The following is an 18,817-nucleotide window of genomic DNA, read 5'->3' on the forward strand; positions in this document are numbered from 1 at the left end:
CTTGGGGGCGGGGGGGAAGAGCCTTAAAAATGTTACTTGGTTCATGACTCCCAGCATCTACTAATTCTAAGGAAATAAAAGTTTGACTAAAGATGTGCATAATAAGGGCATTCATCAATGAATGAAATGAATGAATGAAACAAACTAAATAGCCAACAGTATGAGAATGAATAAATAATGGCACTTCTATATTATTATAGTAAGTGTGTATGCTACGAATAAAAACATCTTTGAAAGATGTAGGGAAAATGCTTTCAATATAGTAAATCTAAGAAAATTTGGATGTTATATGTTTATTTTTCTTTCATTTCTTATGTTTATAGATAAATAGAAAAAATGATGTAAAGGTACATATCAGATATTTATAGTGGTTGTCTCTAGATAGCAAAACTGGGTGATTTAACTTTTTAAAATACTTCAAAACTTTTGCAATGAGCATGTTCTATTTATTAGAAAAATTCAGAGTTGATATTTATTACATACCAATTGTATAAAAGTCTCTGTAAAGAACAAAAGAGCTGCTTTCCCATTTTCTAGTGTTTTGCTATGCTTAGATGAGCAAAAATTAGACATCTAGCCAGTGAGTTGTCAACCTAATTTTTTTCACCCAGGCAATGATGTGATGCTAGTTACTGATTGGAGTCTAAGAAATTTTTATATCAGAGGAGCTCAATAGCATTGATCAATACTAAGGGCACAGATTCTAGAGCTCAACTGTCCAGTTTTGTAAGCTGTATGATGCTGGGCAAGTTATTAAATCTGTCTCAGATTTTAAAACAAGAATACAATCTACCTTACTGCTATTAAATTAACTAATAAAATATAAAGCAGTTAGGGGCACCTGGGTAGCTCAGTGGGTTAAAGGCTCTGCCTTCAGCTCACGTCATGATCCCGGGGTCCTGGGATTGAGCCCCACATCGGGCTCTCTGCTCAGCAGGGAGACTGCTTCCCTCTCCCCACCCCCCGGTCTACTTGTGATCTCTGTTAAATAAATAAATAAAATCTTTAAAAAAATATATAAAGCACTTAGTAGTGCTTGTTAAATTGTTATATAATAAGTGTTAACTTAGAGAAATAATTATCTTGTTAAATTCTAAATTATATTACAGAGTTTGTACATTTCAGATACTTTTCCCTTTTGTTCTTTACAGAGCCTTTTATACAATTGGTATGTAATATCAACTCTGATTTTTTTCTAGTAAATAGAACATGCTTATTGCAAAAGTTTTGAAATATTTTAAAAAGTTAAGGGACGCCTGGGTGGCTCAGTGGGTTGAGCCTCTGCCTTCGGCTCAAGTCATGATCTCAGGGTCCTGGGATCAAGCCCCACATCGGGCTCTCTGCTCAGCGGAGAGAGCCTGCTTCCCCCTCTCTCTCTACCTGCCTCTCTTCCTACTTAACTCTCTCTCTCTGTCAAATAAATAAATCTTTAAAAAAAAAAAGTTAAAATCGCCTAGTTTGGCTATCTGGAGACAACCACTGTAAATATCTGATGTGTCATTTTTTTCTATTTATCTATACGTCATTTTTTTCTATTTATAAATACGTCATTTTTAACATCATTTTTTCTATTTATAAATACAAGAAATGAAAGAAAAAATGTTTAAACAAACAAGCAAACAAAAAGTTTATCCTTTTGACCAGTAATTTCACTTCAGGAGACCAATTTGAAAAAATGTTCATAGATGTAGTCAAAGATTTATATATAGAAGATAGTCATCAATATTGTAATACTACAATATGTATTGTAATTGTATTTACAGTGTATTACAATTGTAATTGTAAAATTACAATATTGTAATTGTGAAAGTGTGAATGTATTAGAATAATACATTCTTGATGGTTATATCCAAGTAGGGATATAAACTTATAGTTCTAATCTTTGTATAATAAATTAAGATAAATCGTGTTTTTAGTGCTCGTACAACAAAACACCTATAAGAATAATACTATACTGCCATGAACAATCGAGTTTTTGAGAAATTGAATAACATGGGAAAATGCTTACAATATAATCAAACAGTAAAATACGATGCCATGCAAACTCCTTTAATTTAGGCATAGCACTGGTGACAATTGGAATTTTATACGTTTTATATAAGATTACTTAGTGCCAGTCCTCCACACTGGATTATGTTTCATAAGGATATAGAACATGTCTGTTTTAATTATGCTCCAGTGCATAGTGCAGTGTCTGGCACCTAGTAGGTACTCAGTAAGTACTTGCTGAATTAAGTAAATTTGGAGAAAAATCAAGAATAAATACTAGATTACTCTAGCAAGATTTTTCCATTCTTGTTTTTCTAGATTATTTTACAGTAGAATAATCAGAAGAAAAAGTAACAATAAATATTTCAAAACTCAAAGGTAACAGACTGATAAAAAAGGACTCCACAATTTATGAATCTTTGGTGAGAAAGATTGAGTAATTTTTAAACCTTTTTTTTTTCTATTCGGGTCATTTATTTTTAAATCCTAAAGTGAATATAAATTATATTTATAAAATATTTTGAATATCTTTAAAGTTATAAGAAAACACTGAATTTGATAACTTAGTGGTGACTTTTGAGAGAATAGATATTAAAGAATCTGTATCCTTATACAGCAGGTTAATAATACAATATAATTATAGATTTGAATTGACTTTATATATAATTTCTCTAAAATTTTTTAAAATTTAAATTCTTCTGAATTCATTCAACTTACTTTCTGTTTAGTCAGCTACTGTTCGTAAACAGGTACCAAAATGACACCAGAACACTAGTGGTTCTATGAAATGATCATCAGAAAGTTTGAGAAGTGTTACATATAATAGTCTAAGAAATTTACATAAATCTTGGTTTATTAAACATTTACAAATGTCCTCTAATGAAGAAAACAATGTGTAGGAGTTTGTAGATAACACCTGACCACAAAACCACCTTTCTCCTAGTGTCTGTATTTTTTTTAAAAACCATGTTATAGGGGCACCTGGGTAGCTCAGTGGGTTAAACCTCTGCCTTCAGCTCAGGTCATGATCTCAGGGTCCTGGGATTGAGCCCAGTATCAGGCTCTCTGCTCAGCAGGGAGCCTGCATCCCCCGCCCCCCAGCCCCAGCCCCTGCCTCTCTGTCTACTTGTGATCTCTCTCTGTCAAATGAATAAATAAAATTTTAAAAAATGTTATATTTGCTTCAGTTTGCTTGTCATAAACTTTGTATTACCCTAGAAATCTTTTAAAATCTCAAGACTATTACCCTTGTTCTAGAAGAGGTTTGAGGAAAGGTAGATGTTTTTTATCTTGTGCTATATATCAGTCTTCAAGAAATACCACACAGCATATTCCCAACACACAGAGGGTAATGGATAAGAATAGTGGATCTGGCACCCTAGACCTGGATTCAAATGCCAGTTCTGCCACTTTTTGGCTGTGTGACCTTGGCAAGTTATTAAATCACTTTTAAGCCTTTTCCAGAAATATTTGCTTTAATGGAATTGTCTTAAAGTTTGAGTGAACAGTGTATATAAAATACTTTAGCATGATATCTGGCACATGGTTATTAATCAGCAATTAGCTACTCTCATTGTTAGCCTTGCAGAAAAGAGTTTATCAAGACCCAACATAAGGATCTATAGCTTCCTAGGTCCTTTTGAATTGAATCAGCTTTTATTATTGTTAACGGTTCCATTTTACTGAAACTGAATTTCTTAAATATGCTAATGTAAACTTTTAAAGTATATTCTTAAAGTAAATATGAGTGAATTTAAGTTTCTTTCCTGTTTGCAATAATAAATTTATATTTTTCTAATTGAGAAGAATGAGCACATTGACTGGATTCATGGTGAAGTGTAAAGAGCCAGATTTTACCAGAGCATTATTTTAGGATGATACAATAGCTATGATCATTATACCAAAAAAATAAATGAATAAATCTCTAGGAAATTTAATTTTGTTTTGTGTCATTTTTAAAGATTAATTTTAGTAGTAGTAGTATTTATTTTTTGTTATTACCTCAGTGATAGATGGGGCAAGCTACCATTATCACCTAAACAAAAAGCTACATTTTCCAAATGGGTACGACCAGAAGACCTCACCAACAATCCTACAATGATTTATACTGTGTCCAGTTTTAGCATAAAGCAGGTAAACATTTTATATGCTTTTATATGAAAGCTAACATTTTGAAGTAATTTGAATATAGATTTGGGGGTTTTCTTAGTTTTTATTATGTATCAAGATGCATGAGTATAATTGGAAAAATTCTGAACACTTTGCATACTGAGATAATGAGTATGAATAACTGATTTGAGGAATTGCAGATTTTTATATAGACCCTTTTTATCAGTATATTTTTGCAGATGAAAAAGTTGAGGATCTTAGCCTCACCTTAATAAGAGAATAGATTTTTTTTTAAAGATTTTATTTGGGAGAGAGCGAACACAAGTGGGAGAGGAGAGGTAGGAATAGGGGGAGAGAGTATTTCATGCAGACTCCATGCTGAGCATGGAGCCCAAGACGGGGCTTGGTCTCATGACCTGAGCTGAAATCAAGAGTCGGAGGCTTAATCTACTGAGCCACCCAGGCACCCTGAGAAACAGATACTTTTTTAAAAAGAAAGATATTAAGCTTATTCAAAAAACTCAATGGTGTAACAACAATATGGCTTTATTGCAAACTTTATTCAGTTAAGTTTTGCATTGATGTACAGATGTCTTCCAGTTAGTATAAAAATAATGGTCCTGGGGTACCTGGGTGGCTCATCAGTTAAGCATCTGCCTTCCGCTCAGGTCATGATCTCAGGGTCCTGGGATCACTTTGGGGGGGGGGTCCCTGCTCAGTGGGGAGTCTGTTTCTTCCTCTGCCCCTCCCAGAGGAAGTCTGGGAAGTCTTCTGCCCACCCCCGAGCCCTGCTTGTGCTCACTGTCTCTCTCTAAGTAAATACAATCCTAAAAAAATTAAAAAGTAATGGTCCTGAAATACTATGATTCAAGAATCTTTTGATGTGCATATTCAGTTTAGTTGGTCATATTATAATAAACTTTTTTAAAAATGCCTTTAAATTATCATTAAAAACTTGTGGGTTCAGTGAGTATGCTTTTATCCATGTAAGAAATACATCATATTTATTCTAAATTAACTTTATTGAAGTATTTTACTCAATTTTTCTGGAATTTATTTGAAGAAAATATATATGAGTTTGCAATACAGAATTTCTGTTCATTTTGGTATTCAAGCAGCAGTTAAGTCAGTATAAAAAGTCAGCGGCATAGGTGTAGTGCTTAAATATTGTTGTAATGTTGAAATTGCATGAATGAATTAATAAATTAACACATTCTTATTAACAGACAATAGTATCAGATTGTTCCTTTGTCGCATCACTTGCTATCAGTGCAGCTTATGAAAGACGATTTAATAAGAAGTTGATTACCAGGTAAAATTTTGTATTTGTCCCTTTAGCCCTTTTCCTATAATTGTTTCTTGACTAGAAGTTAACAGCTTTGGTTTTATCTGCATAGAAAGTGAAGAAGGCATATCACTTAAGAATATTGTGGCCCTATATGTTAAACAGATGACTTGTGAATGTGGAAAGATTTCATAAAATAGTCTTAAGAATGTATATACATGTGTTAATACATATGAAATAGGTATGTTTTGAAATAAAATTGGTCAAAGTAAAATCATATCATATTTATAATTATATTATGCTATATGGTAGCCACTAGCTGCATGTGGATATTGTATACTTGAAAAGGGCTAGTCTGAATCAAAATGAGCTGTAAATGTAAAATGCATCAGATTTTGAAAACTAAGCCCAAAAAAATATAAAATTGTAAGATACCTCAAATTTTTATAGTGATTACACACTGAAGTAATATTTTGGATAAGTTTGGTTAAATAAAATATATTAAAATGTCACCTTTTTAACTTTTAATATGGCACCTGGAAAATAGAAAATATTTCTTTTGGCTAAAACTGCTTTAGAATGTGCTGAAATGTTACTGAAATAGTTTTTCCTCTCAATTTTTTAGTTTTATTAGCTAAAGATCATTTATTATACAAATTAAGCATTATAATATTTCATGCATCTTTTCCTTAGTGGTTTTTGTGTAAATCCTGAGATCACAAAGATAAATTAAACACAGACCTTAGTTTTAAGCTATTTGCCATCTTGGATAAATAGATTATATAAGTACATAATATATAGTGTAAAAATAATTGATACTGATACAAATGTCTTACTAGATAATTTTGTGTAGCTTTATCAGAATTGTGTTAACTTTATCTCTGTCAGAGTTGTAGTTAGTTGCCTTAGTTCTTGTTAATTGAAATGATGGTCTCTTCTTGAGCCAGTGAGAGAAGATTATTTTAACTGGCATTAAAATATATCCACTTATTAGAAAATTTATTAGAGTTTATAATTAAAAACTTAGTATTTTTCAGAGTATTGTGAAATTTGTGCCCAGCTCTATGATCTCCTAAGATATTTTCTTTATATTAAATAAGCACTTTGATTAGGGTGAAATTCTTTTCCTAAGCCTATCACAGAAAAATATTCTGTTTATTTTTATAAAATTGCCAAGACAATAGCATATGTCTAAAGAAAATATAATATCCTGCATAGTAGTTTATATTGAATATTAATTTGGTATTTCAATATTTATTTTCCTTACAAAAGCATAATTTACCCTCAGAATAAGGATGGTGAGCCAGAATACAATCCATGTGGAAAGTATATGGTAAAACTTCACCTCAATGGTGTCCCAAGAAAGGTGAATAATACCTCTCCCCACCCCAACCCCTTCTCTCTCTCCTTCCCCACCTTTGAATATTGAGTAGAATCATTAAGAAATGTTATTTGTGTAACCTTTAAAAAGAATTTGAGTCTGGTGTTATGCATATTGCTACCAGTAACATCGTATGTTAATAATTAAAAATAAAAGTTAAGAAAGTCTTTTTAAAAATGATTTTGTGAAATTTATAGAAAGTTTCAAAAAGTAACATTGAGCTAATGATTACTAATGCTTGAACTTTAATCTGATAGTTCTTAATTGATTAAAAGGGAAAGGAAATCGGGCAAACTATAAGGTCACAAGAGTTTATATATATAGTCATAACCTCAAACCTAAGAAATCTTTCAAATTATGTTTTCTTTTGTGAAATATATACAGCCTGAAATTACACTGCTTTCTTTAAGAACTCTGAACTTATGTAATGGCCTGGCATTGTTGGGATTCTCTAGCTCTTGTCTACTCAGGTCCATGGATCAACATTAGCACTTATCTGAGAACTTGTTAGAATTGCAAAATTTAACGCCTTCCTGAACCTACTGAATCAGAATCTATATTTAAACAAATCCCCTGATGCTTTCAGTCTAAGAAGTTGCTCAGTAGCTCAGTAACACTCAAATTTTGGTATGTATAAAATCACGTGGAGGGCTTAATTAAACACAAATTGCTGTCCTGCACCCCTCAGTTTGTGGGGTGGGGCCACAATTTGCATTTCTGACAAGTTCCCAGATGATGCCGGTGCTGCTAAGAAAACCCTGTGAGAACCGCTGCTCTAGTTGATTACTTAAAAATTAAGCAGAATCACTGAGAATAATTTTTTCTGTAGTCTTTAACCCATTGTTTAAAGAATCTTTGAAAATGTAGTTGCATAATCCTCTTGTTAGTGTTAGATCAGAATTTTTCCTATTCTCATTTCCCAAATCACTTCATATTGTGACTTAGAAACTGTATCTTTGTGGTGATCACTTCCTGTATTACTTAAATATATCTTTTGGCCATAATGTTCTACATTTACAACTGTACATAACATGAGTCTTTTTGCAGGTTTAGGTTAAAATTACATGTAGTAATATTATTTACCTTAATAGTGAGGCCCTTTAATAATTACTTTAGATAAAATGTACATTTCTAGAATCTGTAATAATTTTGATGATATAGATCCATTTAACCAGTTGGCTCAAGGTTATCACATGATAGGGAGATTAGCCTATAAAATGGAATAAAGACATTTTTTATAATTTTATAATTTTTATAAATTGAGCAGATTCTAGAAATATGAAGCTATCATTACTTTAATAATGAGCATATTATGTCTTTTATTTCATTTATTTGAAAGGGTTTTTTTTTTTCCTTGATAGAAAGGGTTTTAAGATATTTTGTACCACCTAAGGAAATTAATGTTCTCTTTCTCCAGGTGATCATTGATGATCAATTACCTGTTGATCATAAGGGAGAATTGCTTTGTTCTTATTCTAACAACAAAAGTGAATTATGGGTTTCTCTCATAGAAAAAGCATATATGAAGGTCATGGGAGGATATGATTTCCCAGGATCCAATTCGGTAAGTATCAGGAGGATCCAGACTCAGACTTATGCTATCTAATATGACTATTTTAAATTTGAGAGATTATAGATGATATTTTTATTTAAAGGAAAATGAACAGAGTCTGAACCTCTGAAAAATGTTAATCAATCACCTTATTATGGAAAACTATTTGCTTTCACAAGGATACTGCATTGTAAAGGATTCAGGGAAGTCTAAAATGCAAGTCTGCTGTCACATTGAGATACAAGACCAATTAGATACAGCATACCTTTCCAAAGAAGTCTCTTCAGATCAAAGGGATATGTCATATTGTCATCCTTATGTGTGTTCTTTGGATTATAAATTCAGGTTCAAGGAGTTTGTTTTTTAGTTTTTCCCAGTCTTAATACTGCTTAACCTACAAAATCAAGGTGTGTGCCAGTGTCCTTTAGTTGGATGAGGTAGACTGAGCTTATGCCAGAAACTAGATTAGTATAACTTTGAATTAGGACACTAACCAGCCTGTGGCCTTAGAAAAGGTATGTAACCATTCCTAGCATCTTTGCTTATCTGTAGTATGAGGATAATGCCCACCTTTCAGAGTTGGAAAGATTAAATGAAGTAATGTGTGCAAGTTATCCATCCTTCATAGCTGATTAGTTTCCCACCTAGTACCAGGCTTTCTTCACACTCCTGGTTCTTATAATGCTAGGCAAAGAATGTATAGGTCATACTTAAATGTAATAGGATATTAAAATTTCTTCTTGGCCTACATGCTCAATTGTTCTGTTCTTCAAATATGTTTATAGTTTAGTTTCTAATTCAGTGCCTTTTAATTTACCCAGTGTAGCGTAGAGAGAGAAAGAATGAGAATATATGTAAGACTTTAGAAAAGTGGCTGTCCTAAGAACTCACTAAATTATTAAAGCAGCTTTTATCTGTAACATGTTTTTAGTTTTTAGTTTTCATTGTATTTATCAGTAGGACAGTTGTTGCGTTCAGGAAAAACAACAGAGATTATAAGGAATAAACTTGTGCTTAAATCTGGGTAGGAATTTGAGTTAAATAAGAAATGTATTACTGGTCGGAAACAATCGATGATATTTAATAGCTACCATGGGGATTTATTAAAGAGCTTGGAAACAATATTGACAGTCCTGAAAATGTGTTTATGTTGCAGAATATTGATCTTCATGCACTGACTGGGTGGATACCAGAAAGGATTGCTATGCATTCAGATAGCCAGACTTTCAGTAAGGATAATTCTTTCAGAATGCTTTATCAAAGGTAAACATTTTCTCTCTCTTTGATAGTAAAAGAGGCAGTTTTTAAAAATTCATGCCTTAGAAGAGATAATACAGAGGCTGTATTTTTAGTTATTTAGGGAAATTCTGGTTTTACTTTTCATTTTTGTTTTTGTTTGTTTGTTTAAATAATCTACACTTAACTTGGGCCTCAAACTCCATGACCCCCAGATCAAGAGTCACGTGCTCCAACTGAGTCAGCTAGGTACCCCCAGGAAATTGTGTTTTGAAAATGGACTTCACTTTATGTACTTGCTATGGCCAGCCCTCAGTCATCCTCAGTGATAGTGACAATTAATCCAGATTATAAATAATCCAAAACATTTGAATTTGGAATATGTCATATAGGCAAATTGTTTCCTACTTCTTAAGTACTTACTTTGAGGGAAAGTAGAAAAAGAGAAGTATGAGAATATAAAGAGGAAGATAGCTTTTAAGCCTTCAATGAATAATCCATAGATAGAGATGGGAAGATTGTGCAGTAATACATATTCAGTAGTGAAACTAGAAAATTTCAAAGATTTGACAAAGTGTATTTGACATCTTCAACTTTATTTGTAAATCATTTGAAAACTTAGCATTTGCTTTCCTTCATTGGTAAGTTTTTACCTTATAATTATCTAAAACTGGAGAAGGGTGGGACAGTGTAATAATTTATCTGATATGTTGTGAAAAGAAACGTAGTTCTTGTTCTCTAAGGAGTGTTGGGAATATCCCATTTTAGAAAAGATGTCAAATTTGTGGAAATTTTCATGTAAACTATTAGACTGAAGGAAAGATAGTGTGATCTGATGGTATAAATATGATGTTTTCTTTTAGTTATTTGTCTATTGGGGTCATTCCAGGTTTCACAAAGGGGATGTCCTCATCACTGCATCAACTGGAATGATGACTGAAGCTGAAGGAGAGAAGTGGGGTCTGGTTCCCACACATGCATATGCTGTTTTGGATATTAGAGAGTTCAAGGTTTTGCTTTACATATTTTTCTTCTTTCTCATACCTGATTGTAAGACATTGCAAGGATCCCAAATAGTGTAATAGGCTTTTTTTTGTTTGTTTGTTTAATTTAAAATTTAGGTAGTTAACGTACGGTGCAATATTGGTTTCTAGAGTAGAATTCAGTGATTCATCACTTACATACAATACTCAGTGCTCATCAATAGTATAATAGCTTTTGAATACTGACATATCAAGGTTCAGATGAAGTTTTAAAAATCATTCTACCTATTACATTAAATAATTTGACCTCGACCATTAGAAATTATGAAATAAAAAGATGGGAAATGTAATGGCAGTGATAGCAGAGATTGATGACAAAACAGAAATGCCTTTTGCCTCTTTAAAGTCATTAAATTTGTCTCAAAATTTGTTGAGGTAAACACATAGCCCTCTAGGTTCTGAGCTATTTGCTGATGTTGGGGGTAGTCATAGCATTAGGCTCTAGAGCTTGGTAGACATTCAGTAAATATTTACGAAAGGACAAAAAAAGGGGAATATCTATGAATAAGAAATATGCCAATGGATTTGCAAATGTTTCTCTTCCTAGCAGCCCTCACATGCTCTCAGACATTTCAGATTCTTTCTCTGCTCAAATGTTGAAATAGTTGACTTTATTACTTCTTGGGTTATTGATTACCTCTTTTTAAATGAAAAAGAGATCTGTTCTATGGATTAGAAAGTACAGAGATTGTTAAGGGAGGATTCTTTATCCCTGATGATAGAGAGTACCTAAGCTGTGTAGTCCCTGGAAAGTTTAACTAGCCATGTGTTCACTTTCCCCTGCTTAAACTTGCAGCAGGAAGTAGTGATCGATCAACAATGACAGTGTTCTGCTGTGTATTAATTTGATTGATTTTCTTTTATGGCATGTGGAATTATATGAAGTATGAAAGCCTTTGTAGGGACCTGCTGCAATATCAATTTATCTAGTCTCAAGGCTTTCTAAATCAGCCACTACTATATCCCTAACCATTGTGTATAAAATAAATAGTGTTTTCCTTTAAAAGCATAAAAATTGATTACCTAAAGCAAAAAAAAAATAAAAACATATGTGAAATTGAATAAGCTGAGAGATTTGTGCTTGGTGTAGAAATGTGTTTTAGAGTGTTCCACAAAAATGAGTCAAAACATTGGCCATAACATTTGCTGTTATTTAATACTATGTGTATGTTATTTTATTGTTAAAACATCCTTGTAGGTGATCAGGATGCCTAAGTGGCTCAGTCACTTAAGCACCTGCCTTCGTCTCGGGTCCTCGGATTGAGTCCCACATCAGGCTCCTTGCTCAGCAGGGAACCTGCTTCTCCCTTTCCCTCTGCCCCTCCCCCTGCTTGTGCTTGTGCTCTCTCTTTCTTTGACAAATAAAGTCTTCAAAAAAAAATGTTAATTAAAAAAAAATCCTGGTAGGTGATCAACAGTGAGGTAATAAAAAGACAATTAAATTTAGATAATGAAAGTCAATATAGAAGTAAGCTTGAATTTGAAGAAATTTTCTGTGATAATTGTGTCATTTACTTTGAATAATAAGTCTGTTGTGATTGCTTAAAGGAAACCAGACAAATAACTTATGAGTGAAATAGGCACCTGTGGTTTGATGTGAAAACAAAACATTTAAAAGCTTGCTGAATGTCCGTAAAGAATTTCAGGTAGCAGCCGTTTTAGTTTAGTTCATCATTTTTATCTTAGTTTTGCTGTCTGTATTTTGAGACAGTTCCTTAGTCCTGACTTGAATTTTAAAATATTTCCAAAAATACTTATCTCATTAGGCATTTATCTCTAGAACCTCTGTTGTGCAGATAGACCCAATCTTAGACAAAAGCTATTGCCAATCTTCTACGTTTGTGAATTTCTTCACTTAATAAGATTTTATTAATACAAATGTTTCCTTTTTGTTTGTCTCTAACCAGCTTGAGTATTTTAATATCTTTGCACTTTTGTCTCAGCAGTCCTTTGGGTCATTTTGTTGTGTCCTTGAGGTTATGTTTCATAGTCTATTGTGAAGCTACATCTCAGTTTCAAGCTGCTGTCTCTAAGTACAACATGTCTTACCAAGGGATTTTTGAATCTGTCCAAGTCTTTTCATTTGCTCCCCCTTGGAAATAATTTTGAAAATGGAATGTTTTATCATAAGCAAGATCCTTTTTTAGTCTTAACATTTTTTTCCCCTACTCAGGGCCTCTGAATTGCAGGGTCTCCAAACAAAATCTACAACTTCTTCTTAGCGTCCTTAAAATGTCAGTGATGACCGGCACCTGCCCCAAAAGAGCTTAGCAATTATCTCTCCTTTATATTCTTTCCTTAAAAAGTGTTAGGGTTCTGAATATACTTTTTTTTTAAGGTTTTATTTATTGGGGCGCCTGGGTGGCTCAGTCATTAAGCGTCTTCCTTCGGCTCAGGTCATGATCCTAGGGTCCTGGGATTGAGCCCCACATTGGGCTCCCTGATCAGCGGGAAGCCTGCTTCTCCCTCTCCCACTCCCCCTGCTTGTGTTCCCTCTCTTACTGTGTCTCTCTCTGTCAAATAAATGAAATCTTTTAAAAAGAAAAGGTTTTATTTATTTCAGAGAGAGAAAAAGAGAGCATGAGCAGGGGGAGGGGCAGAGGGAGAAACAGGCTCCCTGCTGAGCATGTAACCCGGGGCCAGACTCATCCCAGGACCCTGGGATCAGGAGGCAGATATCCTACTTATGTAGAGCTAGGTTTTATGGGGGGGGGGGGGTTAAATATCTGTGTGGCAGGGGCAAGAGTGGACAAGTGGTAAGAAGAAATTGAGAAAAGGAATTTGAAGATTCCTGAGAGAAATGAATGTCCCCAGATATCACATCTTTCCCAGGCCATGATTTGCTACATTTAAAATAGCTGAGGACTCTATCTTTCAAAAATGTCCCTCAAATAGTTTGACATCATTAGAAAATGAATACAATTTCCTAATTTGACTGCTTAAAATAAGACAAACACTCTTTTGGATTTACAGGCTCTTTTGATTTTCTGAGTTCAAGTAATGAGTTCTGTAGACACACCCAGTATTTGTTGAGCACTTACTTAACATAACCTTAACAGTCTGTTTTATAAACTCAGTCAAGACTTCTGAAAAAGGACAGTAGTGTTACCATTTCAAGTTTACAGTCTCATTGGGGAGACAAACTCATGCATTTGCACAAGTAGGAAACAAGATAGAATATTAATTGTTTTAAACTAAAGTAATATAGAATATTAATGTTATAAAGTTTAGAGAAGAAGTAGTAATTAAAAGAAGACCATTACTAATTACTAAATATTTTGCATATTTTGGATATGTTAATTTATTTAATCTTCACAACAGGTTCTAGGAGACATTATAATCTTCATTTTATGTGTGAGTAAACAAATGATCAGAGAGTAAATGACCCACCAAAGGTCCATAAAGCTAATTAATAGAGCTGGCATTTGGTCCCATTTCTTTCTGACTCCAAAGTCCATGTTTTTTTCTCTTCTTCACTGCTGCAGTCTTCATTGAGAGAATCAGTGGAGAAAAAAGCTAAGGAGTATCTGAAAGGATCTTAAGGGAGGAGGATGGATGAGAGGGCTTTCCAGGAAAGGGGGACAGCATGGGTAAATAAGGATTATTTGTGGGGATGATGAGAGAAAAGACTAAATTAGAGCCAAGGGTATGAGTACTGGAAAATAAAGTGGGGCCAGAGCAGAGTAGGCTTTGAAAGAGTGGGAAATTCATGGTGCTCTAAGGCAGCACTGTCAAAAAGAACTTCCTACTATGATGGAAGTGTTCAGTGTCTGTGCAGTGCATAAGCCAATAGCTATACATGGTCCTTGAACACTTGAAATGTGGCTAGTGTGACTAAGGAACTGATTTTTATTTTTTTATTTAAAAAAATTTTAATTTTAATTACCCCCTTGGGTAGTGACTACCATATGGACAGCATAGCTCTTGGGAATAGGTAGGCATCAGATATGTTATGTAGTGAAAATATTGATTAAAGAATATTGTAAGTTGATGTGGAAGGAAAAGTATTGATCAGTATTCAAAATGCAGCCTCTCTTAGAAAATGCATGATATAACTAATAAAAATTTGGTAAAACTGTTTTGCAACTTTTTTTTTTTTTTTTCTTAATAGGGGCTGCGATTTATCCAGCTGAAAAATCCTTGGAGTCATTTACGTTGGAAAGGAAGATACAGTGAAAATGATGTAAAAAACTGGACCCCAGAGTTACAAAAATATTTAAACTTTGATCCTCGAACAGCTCAGAAAATAGACAATGGTAAATACATCTTTTCAATTTTGATACCATTCGATCTTTAACATGCTTTAGTAATATGAAATGTATTAACTGATTGAAGTCATTTGTCATTAAGATATTGTATGGATTAACAGGCATCTAATTTTCAGGAATATTTTGGATTTCATGGGATGATCTCTGCCAGTATTATGATGTGATTTATTTGAGCTGGAATCCAGGTCTTTTTAAAGAATCAACATGTATTCATAGGTAACTTTTTTGCATATTTCAGAATATGCTTTATAGTAGTCTCCACTTTTATCACGTAAAATATAAGGATTAGCTTTTTTTTTTTTTTTTTTTTTTTTTTAAATTTTATTTATTTATTCAAGAGAGAGACAGAGTGAGAGAGCATGAGAGGAGACAGAGGGAGAAGCAGACTCCCCATGGAGCTGGGAGCCTGATGTGGGACTCGATCCCAGGACTCCGGGATCATGACCTGAGCTGAAGGCAGTCGCTTAACCAGCTGAGCCACCCAGGTGCCCCAAGGATTAGCTTTTGAAGATTAGCATTCTTTTTGTCATTCCTGCGAATGACTGCCATGTGATAGTTATTTTCTTTATATGCTGTTTTGGTTATCCCAAAAATTATTTAAGCAATAAAACAAAAATCCTGATAACCTAGTTGTATTAGAAACACAAAACTTTTAAAAATAGTTTGTTGTAGCTCAATGAGAAATTTAATTACTGTTTTCTTTCTTGGCTTTCTTTTTTAGTACTTGGGATGCTAAGCAAGGACCTGTGAAAGATGCCTATAGTCTGGCCAACAACCCCCAGTACAAACTGGAGGTGCAGTGTCCACAAGGGGGCGCAGCAGTTTGGGTTTTGCTTAGTAGACACATAACAGACAAGGTACCTTCTTACATGTCCCATACAGAAACTTTAAAAAATATAATTAGACCGTTGTGAACAAGATACGTAATTTGGTCACCAGCCTGTTTCGTTTATATAGGTGGCGTGAAGATAGTGTTGTATTACATAAATGTGTATTTACCTCTAAGGAAATTTATATACTTAAAATCTTGAAGAAGAATGTGAGTTTATGCTTGTCAGGGTTTTGAGCTTGATTATGTAGGTCTTAAGAATACTATCATTAAAATACTCTGAAGGGGGTTTGAAGATGTTAAATCATTAGGCCTGATTCTGTAAACCATAACCATAATCTTAATAGCCTCAGAGTCTTATCTAATATATTACTTTATACAATGTGGTGGTCCATTGAAATGAGTTTAATTCAGAAAAGCAGTTTTTACAGCACTAAGTAGCTGAAATGCTATTAAAATTAGAATTTTTTTCCTACTAAGAGCATTTTGAGCCCATTTTCCTAACTATATTGGGTTCTTTGTACTTTCAGGATGATTTTGCAAATAATCGAGAATTTATCACAATGGTTGTATACAAGACTGATGGGAAAAAAGTTTATTACCCAGGTATGTTTAGTAGACAAACATTCAAACAAACATTAAAATTTTATTTGCCTGATTAAAATGACAAACTTTATGTAAATAATATGCAGAAATAATGCTGATAGGCTAATAAAAACCATTCGAACAGACATGGTGGTATTTATGCTACTTTGGTGTTTTGTTCTGATTTGTTTTTAACTTAGAGACCTCAGGAATTTGAGATTCCTGTATTCTTGCATATTGCTGTCAGAGTTTTATTTCTAAAACTTAAATCCTATGTGATCAAAAATCCTATGGTTTTCTGTGGGCTCCTGGATAAAATATAAGCTCTCTGGCATGGTTTGTAAGACTTTTGATATTCTGACCTTAACCTTTCTGTTGCCTTTTATCTCAGGCCACAGCTTTTCATATTGCCTTCAGTGAGGTACTGATTACCCCTGAACATTCCATGCCCTTGCTTCCCCTCTTTTCATACAGTTTCTTCTCCCAAGTCTCTCTCCTCTCCCTCTCCTCTACCCACTTACTCCTCTTACCCTAGTCTATGTAATAAACATGGTTAAGATCCAGCTTATATGTTATTTCCTGTGATAACTTTTCTGCCAGGCAAAGTGAATCTTTCCCTCTGTAGGGCTCCTGAGGCATTTAATATACTATATTGAAACCACTTTCCTTTCACATTAAAAAAAAAAAAAAGTTTACCATATATTAAGCATAGGAACTGTTTATGTGCTTGTTGGAGAGACAGAAATAAGAAAATTACCAGGTAGTGATGTGTCTGTAAAGAAATAAGTAGGGTTATGTGTTTGTGACTGATTGGTTGCTTTGGTTGGGTGGCCATGGAAGGCCTCTTTGAGAAGGGGTAAGAGGAAGTCTGAATGACAAAAAGGAATCAGTCATGCAAAGAAATAAAGGGAAAAGCATTACAGGCAGAGGGAATAACAAGTGGGAGGACTCTAAAATGAGGGAAAAAGAGTGTTTTTTAGAAACGAAAAAAAGGCCAGTAGGCCTGGGGTGGTATTGTATCAAGAGGTCAGAAAGGTATGCATGCAGGCTCAGGTGACATGATGTTCTGTAAGCCACACCAGGGTTTGGATTTTGTTCTAAGTGTAATAGAAAATCTTTGGAGAGCCTTGATCAGGAAAATGACATGATACAAAACTTTTTTTAAAGACCATTTTTTGTAGAATTATATTGGCAGGGGCAAAAAATGGAAAAGTACAAAATTAGTGATTTTGAGAAAGAACTTAGCATAATAAGGGAGTGTAGATGAGGAGGAGTGGACAGATTTGGGTTTCAGTAGGATTGTCAGGACCTTAGTTAATTTTGGGGAGCAAAGAGAAATCAAGGATGATTTCTGTCATTTTGGCTTACTTCATAAAAAGCTGCTATAACATTTACTGAGATAGGCAAAAACTGAGCGTGGGGCAAAGGAAGCAGTTTTGTTGTGGAGTAAAAGCAAAAGTTAATTTTTTTGTTGTTGTTACTTACTTAAAATACCTATTAGATATCCAGGTATAGAAACCAAGGAAACAATTGGATTTTGGGGTAGAGTTCTGAGATAAGGTTAGGGTTATAGATGCAGATTGAAGAATCAGGGGCATACAGATGCCTTTTGAAGATAGGACTGTATACACTGCCAGTTGAGAGAGTTGTAGGTACAGAGATGAACACCCAGGACCTAACCATGGATTCAGACAGCTTAAGGTTGAGCAGAAGAAAGTTACTGCAGAAAAATTAGAACAGAGTACCTGAGGAAATAAAGTAAGATGTACATGACCCAAGTGAGGACAGTGTTTCATGAGGGAAAGAGAAGACAAATGCATCTATTGTTATTTTAGAGGTAAGATAGGTTAGAGAAGAAATAATTGGACTTAGCATCCTGGTAGTCATTGTTGACCTTAACAAGAACAGAGTTGGTAGAGAGGTGAGCTTAGAAGCCCAAATGGAGTGGATTGAGGAGAGACTGGGAGGTAAGGAAGCAATTATTGACAGTTCTTTCAAGAAGGCTGGGCAAAAGAAAGTGGTTTCGTTAAGTCTTATTTTTATTTAGTGAGAGAAAAACATGATATTCATCCCCCTAACACGGGGTGAGAGGGGGAGGCGGAGGAAGGGGGGGTACAGAAACTACATGACAGGCCCTGACTCCTATCAGTCAGTCAATATCAAGAGATTTTGATATTCCAGAATGGGCATGGCACATATGATTTCAAGGGTTAAAAGTAAATTAGCCAAATTTCCCATTTTTCATTATGTTGGCCACTATACAACCAAAAAAACACAAATATTGTGAGTAGCTATTCCTAGCATTAAGATATTTATATGGCTTTTGAACTTCAAAAATATTTTTGTTACACTTTTTATTTGGATTTTTTTTTTTTAAACAATGCTCCCTCTTACATATAATGATACTGCCTTTTCAGAAAAAAATAATTTCTGGTTTACAATTTTATTTTCATTACAACACTCAAGTGAATTAAAAAACACTCTTCTATCATTCTATTTGACAAGAGAGTAAACTGAGGCACAGAAATGTTAAAAATCTT

The 18,817-nt window shown here is 33.9% G+C and overlaps 1 protein-coding gene and 1 long non-coding RNA gene across 4 annotated transcripts in view; one reads left to right on the plus strand and one right to left on the minus strand.

The window, feature by feature from the left end:
* Nucleotides 1-18,817, plus strand: part of CAPN7 (calpain 7) — a 41,903-nt gene that overhangs the window by 13,941 nt on the left and 9,145 nt on the right. For 2 of the 3 annotated variants that reach the window (XM_032869727.1, XM_032869724.1), the window contains exons 7-16: nucleotides 3,996-4,122; nucleotides 5,325-5,410; nucleotides 6,656-6,749; nucleotides 8,182-8,328; nucleotides 9,473-9,579; nucleotides 10,442-10,562; nucleotides 14,707-14,851; nucleotides 14,980-15,079; nucleotides 15,585-15,720; nucleotides 16,223-16,298. In XM_032869727.1, coding sequence (XP_032725618.1) covers nucleotides 3,996-4,122; nucleotides 5,325-5,410; nucleotides 6,656-6,749; nucleotides 8,182-8,328; nucleotides 9,473-9,579; nucleotides 10,442-10,562; nucleotides 14,707-14,851; nucleotides 14,980-15,079; nucleotides 15,585-15,720; nucleotides 16,223-16,298 — 1,139 coding nt within the window. The remainder of the gene's footprint in view (nucleotides 1-3,995; nucleotides 4,123-5,324; nucleotides 5,411-6,655; nucleotides 6,750-8,181; nucleotides 8,329-9,472; nucleotides 9,580-10,441; nucleotides 10,563-14,706; nucleotides 14,852-14,979; nucleotides 15,080-15,584; nucleotides 15,721-16,222; nucleotides 16,299-18,817) is intronic. The other variant, XM_032869728.1, reaches the window with a different exon arrangement.
* LOC116874765 lies at nucleotides 4,548-17,723 on the minus strand. Its single transcript, XR_004384056.1, has 3 exons — nucleotides 17,494-17,723; nucleotides 14,482-14,484; nucleotides 4,548-4,566 (listed from the first exon to the last, which is right to left on the minus strand). It is a non-coding gene; the product is annotated as an uncharacterized LOC116874765 (long non-coding RNA).

Source organism: Lontra canadensis, unplaced genomic scaffold (assembly GCF_010015895.1).
Source record: "Lontra canadensis isolate GAN:19392208 unplaced genomic scaffold, GSC_riverotter_1.0 scaffold38, whole genome shotgun sequence".
NCBI classification, from domain to species: domain Eukaryota; kingdom Metazoa; phylum Chordata; class Mammalia; order Carnivora; family Mustelidae; genus Lontra; species Lontra canadensis.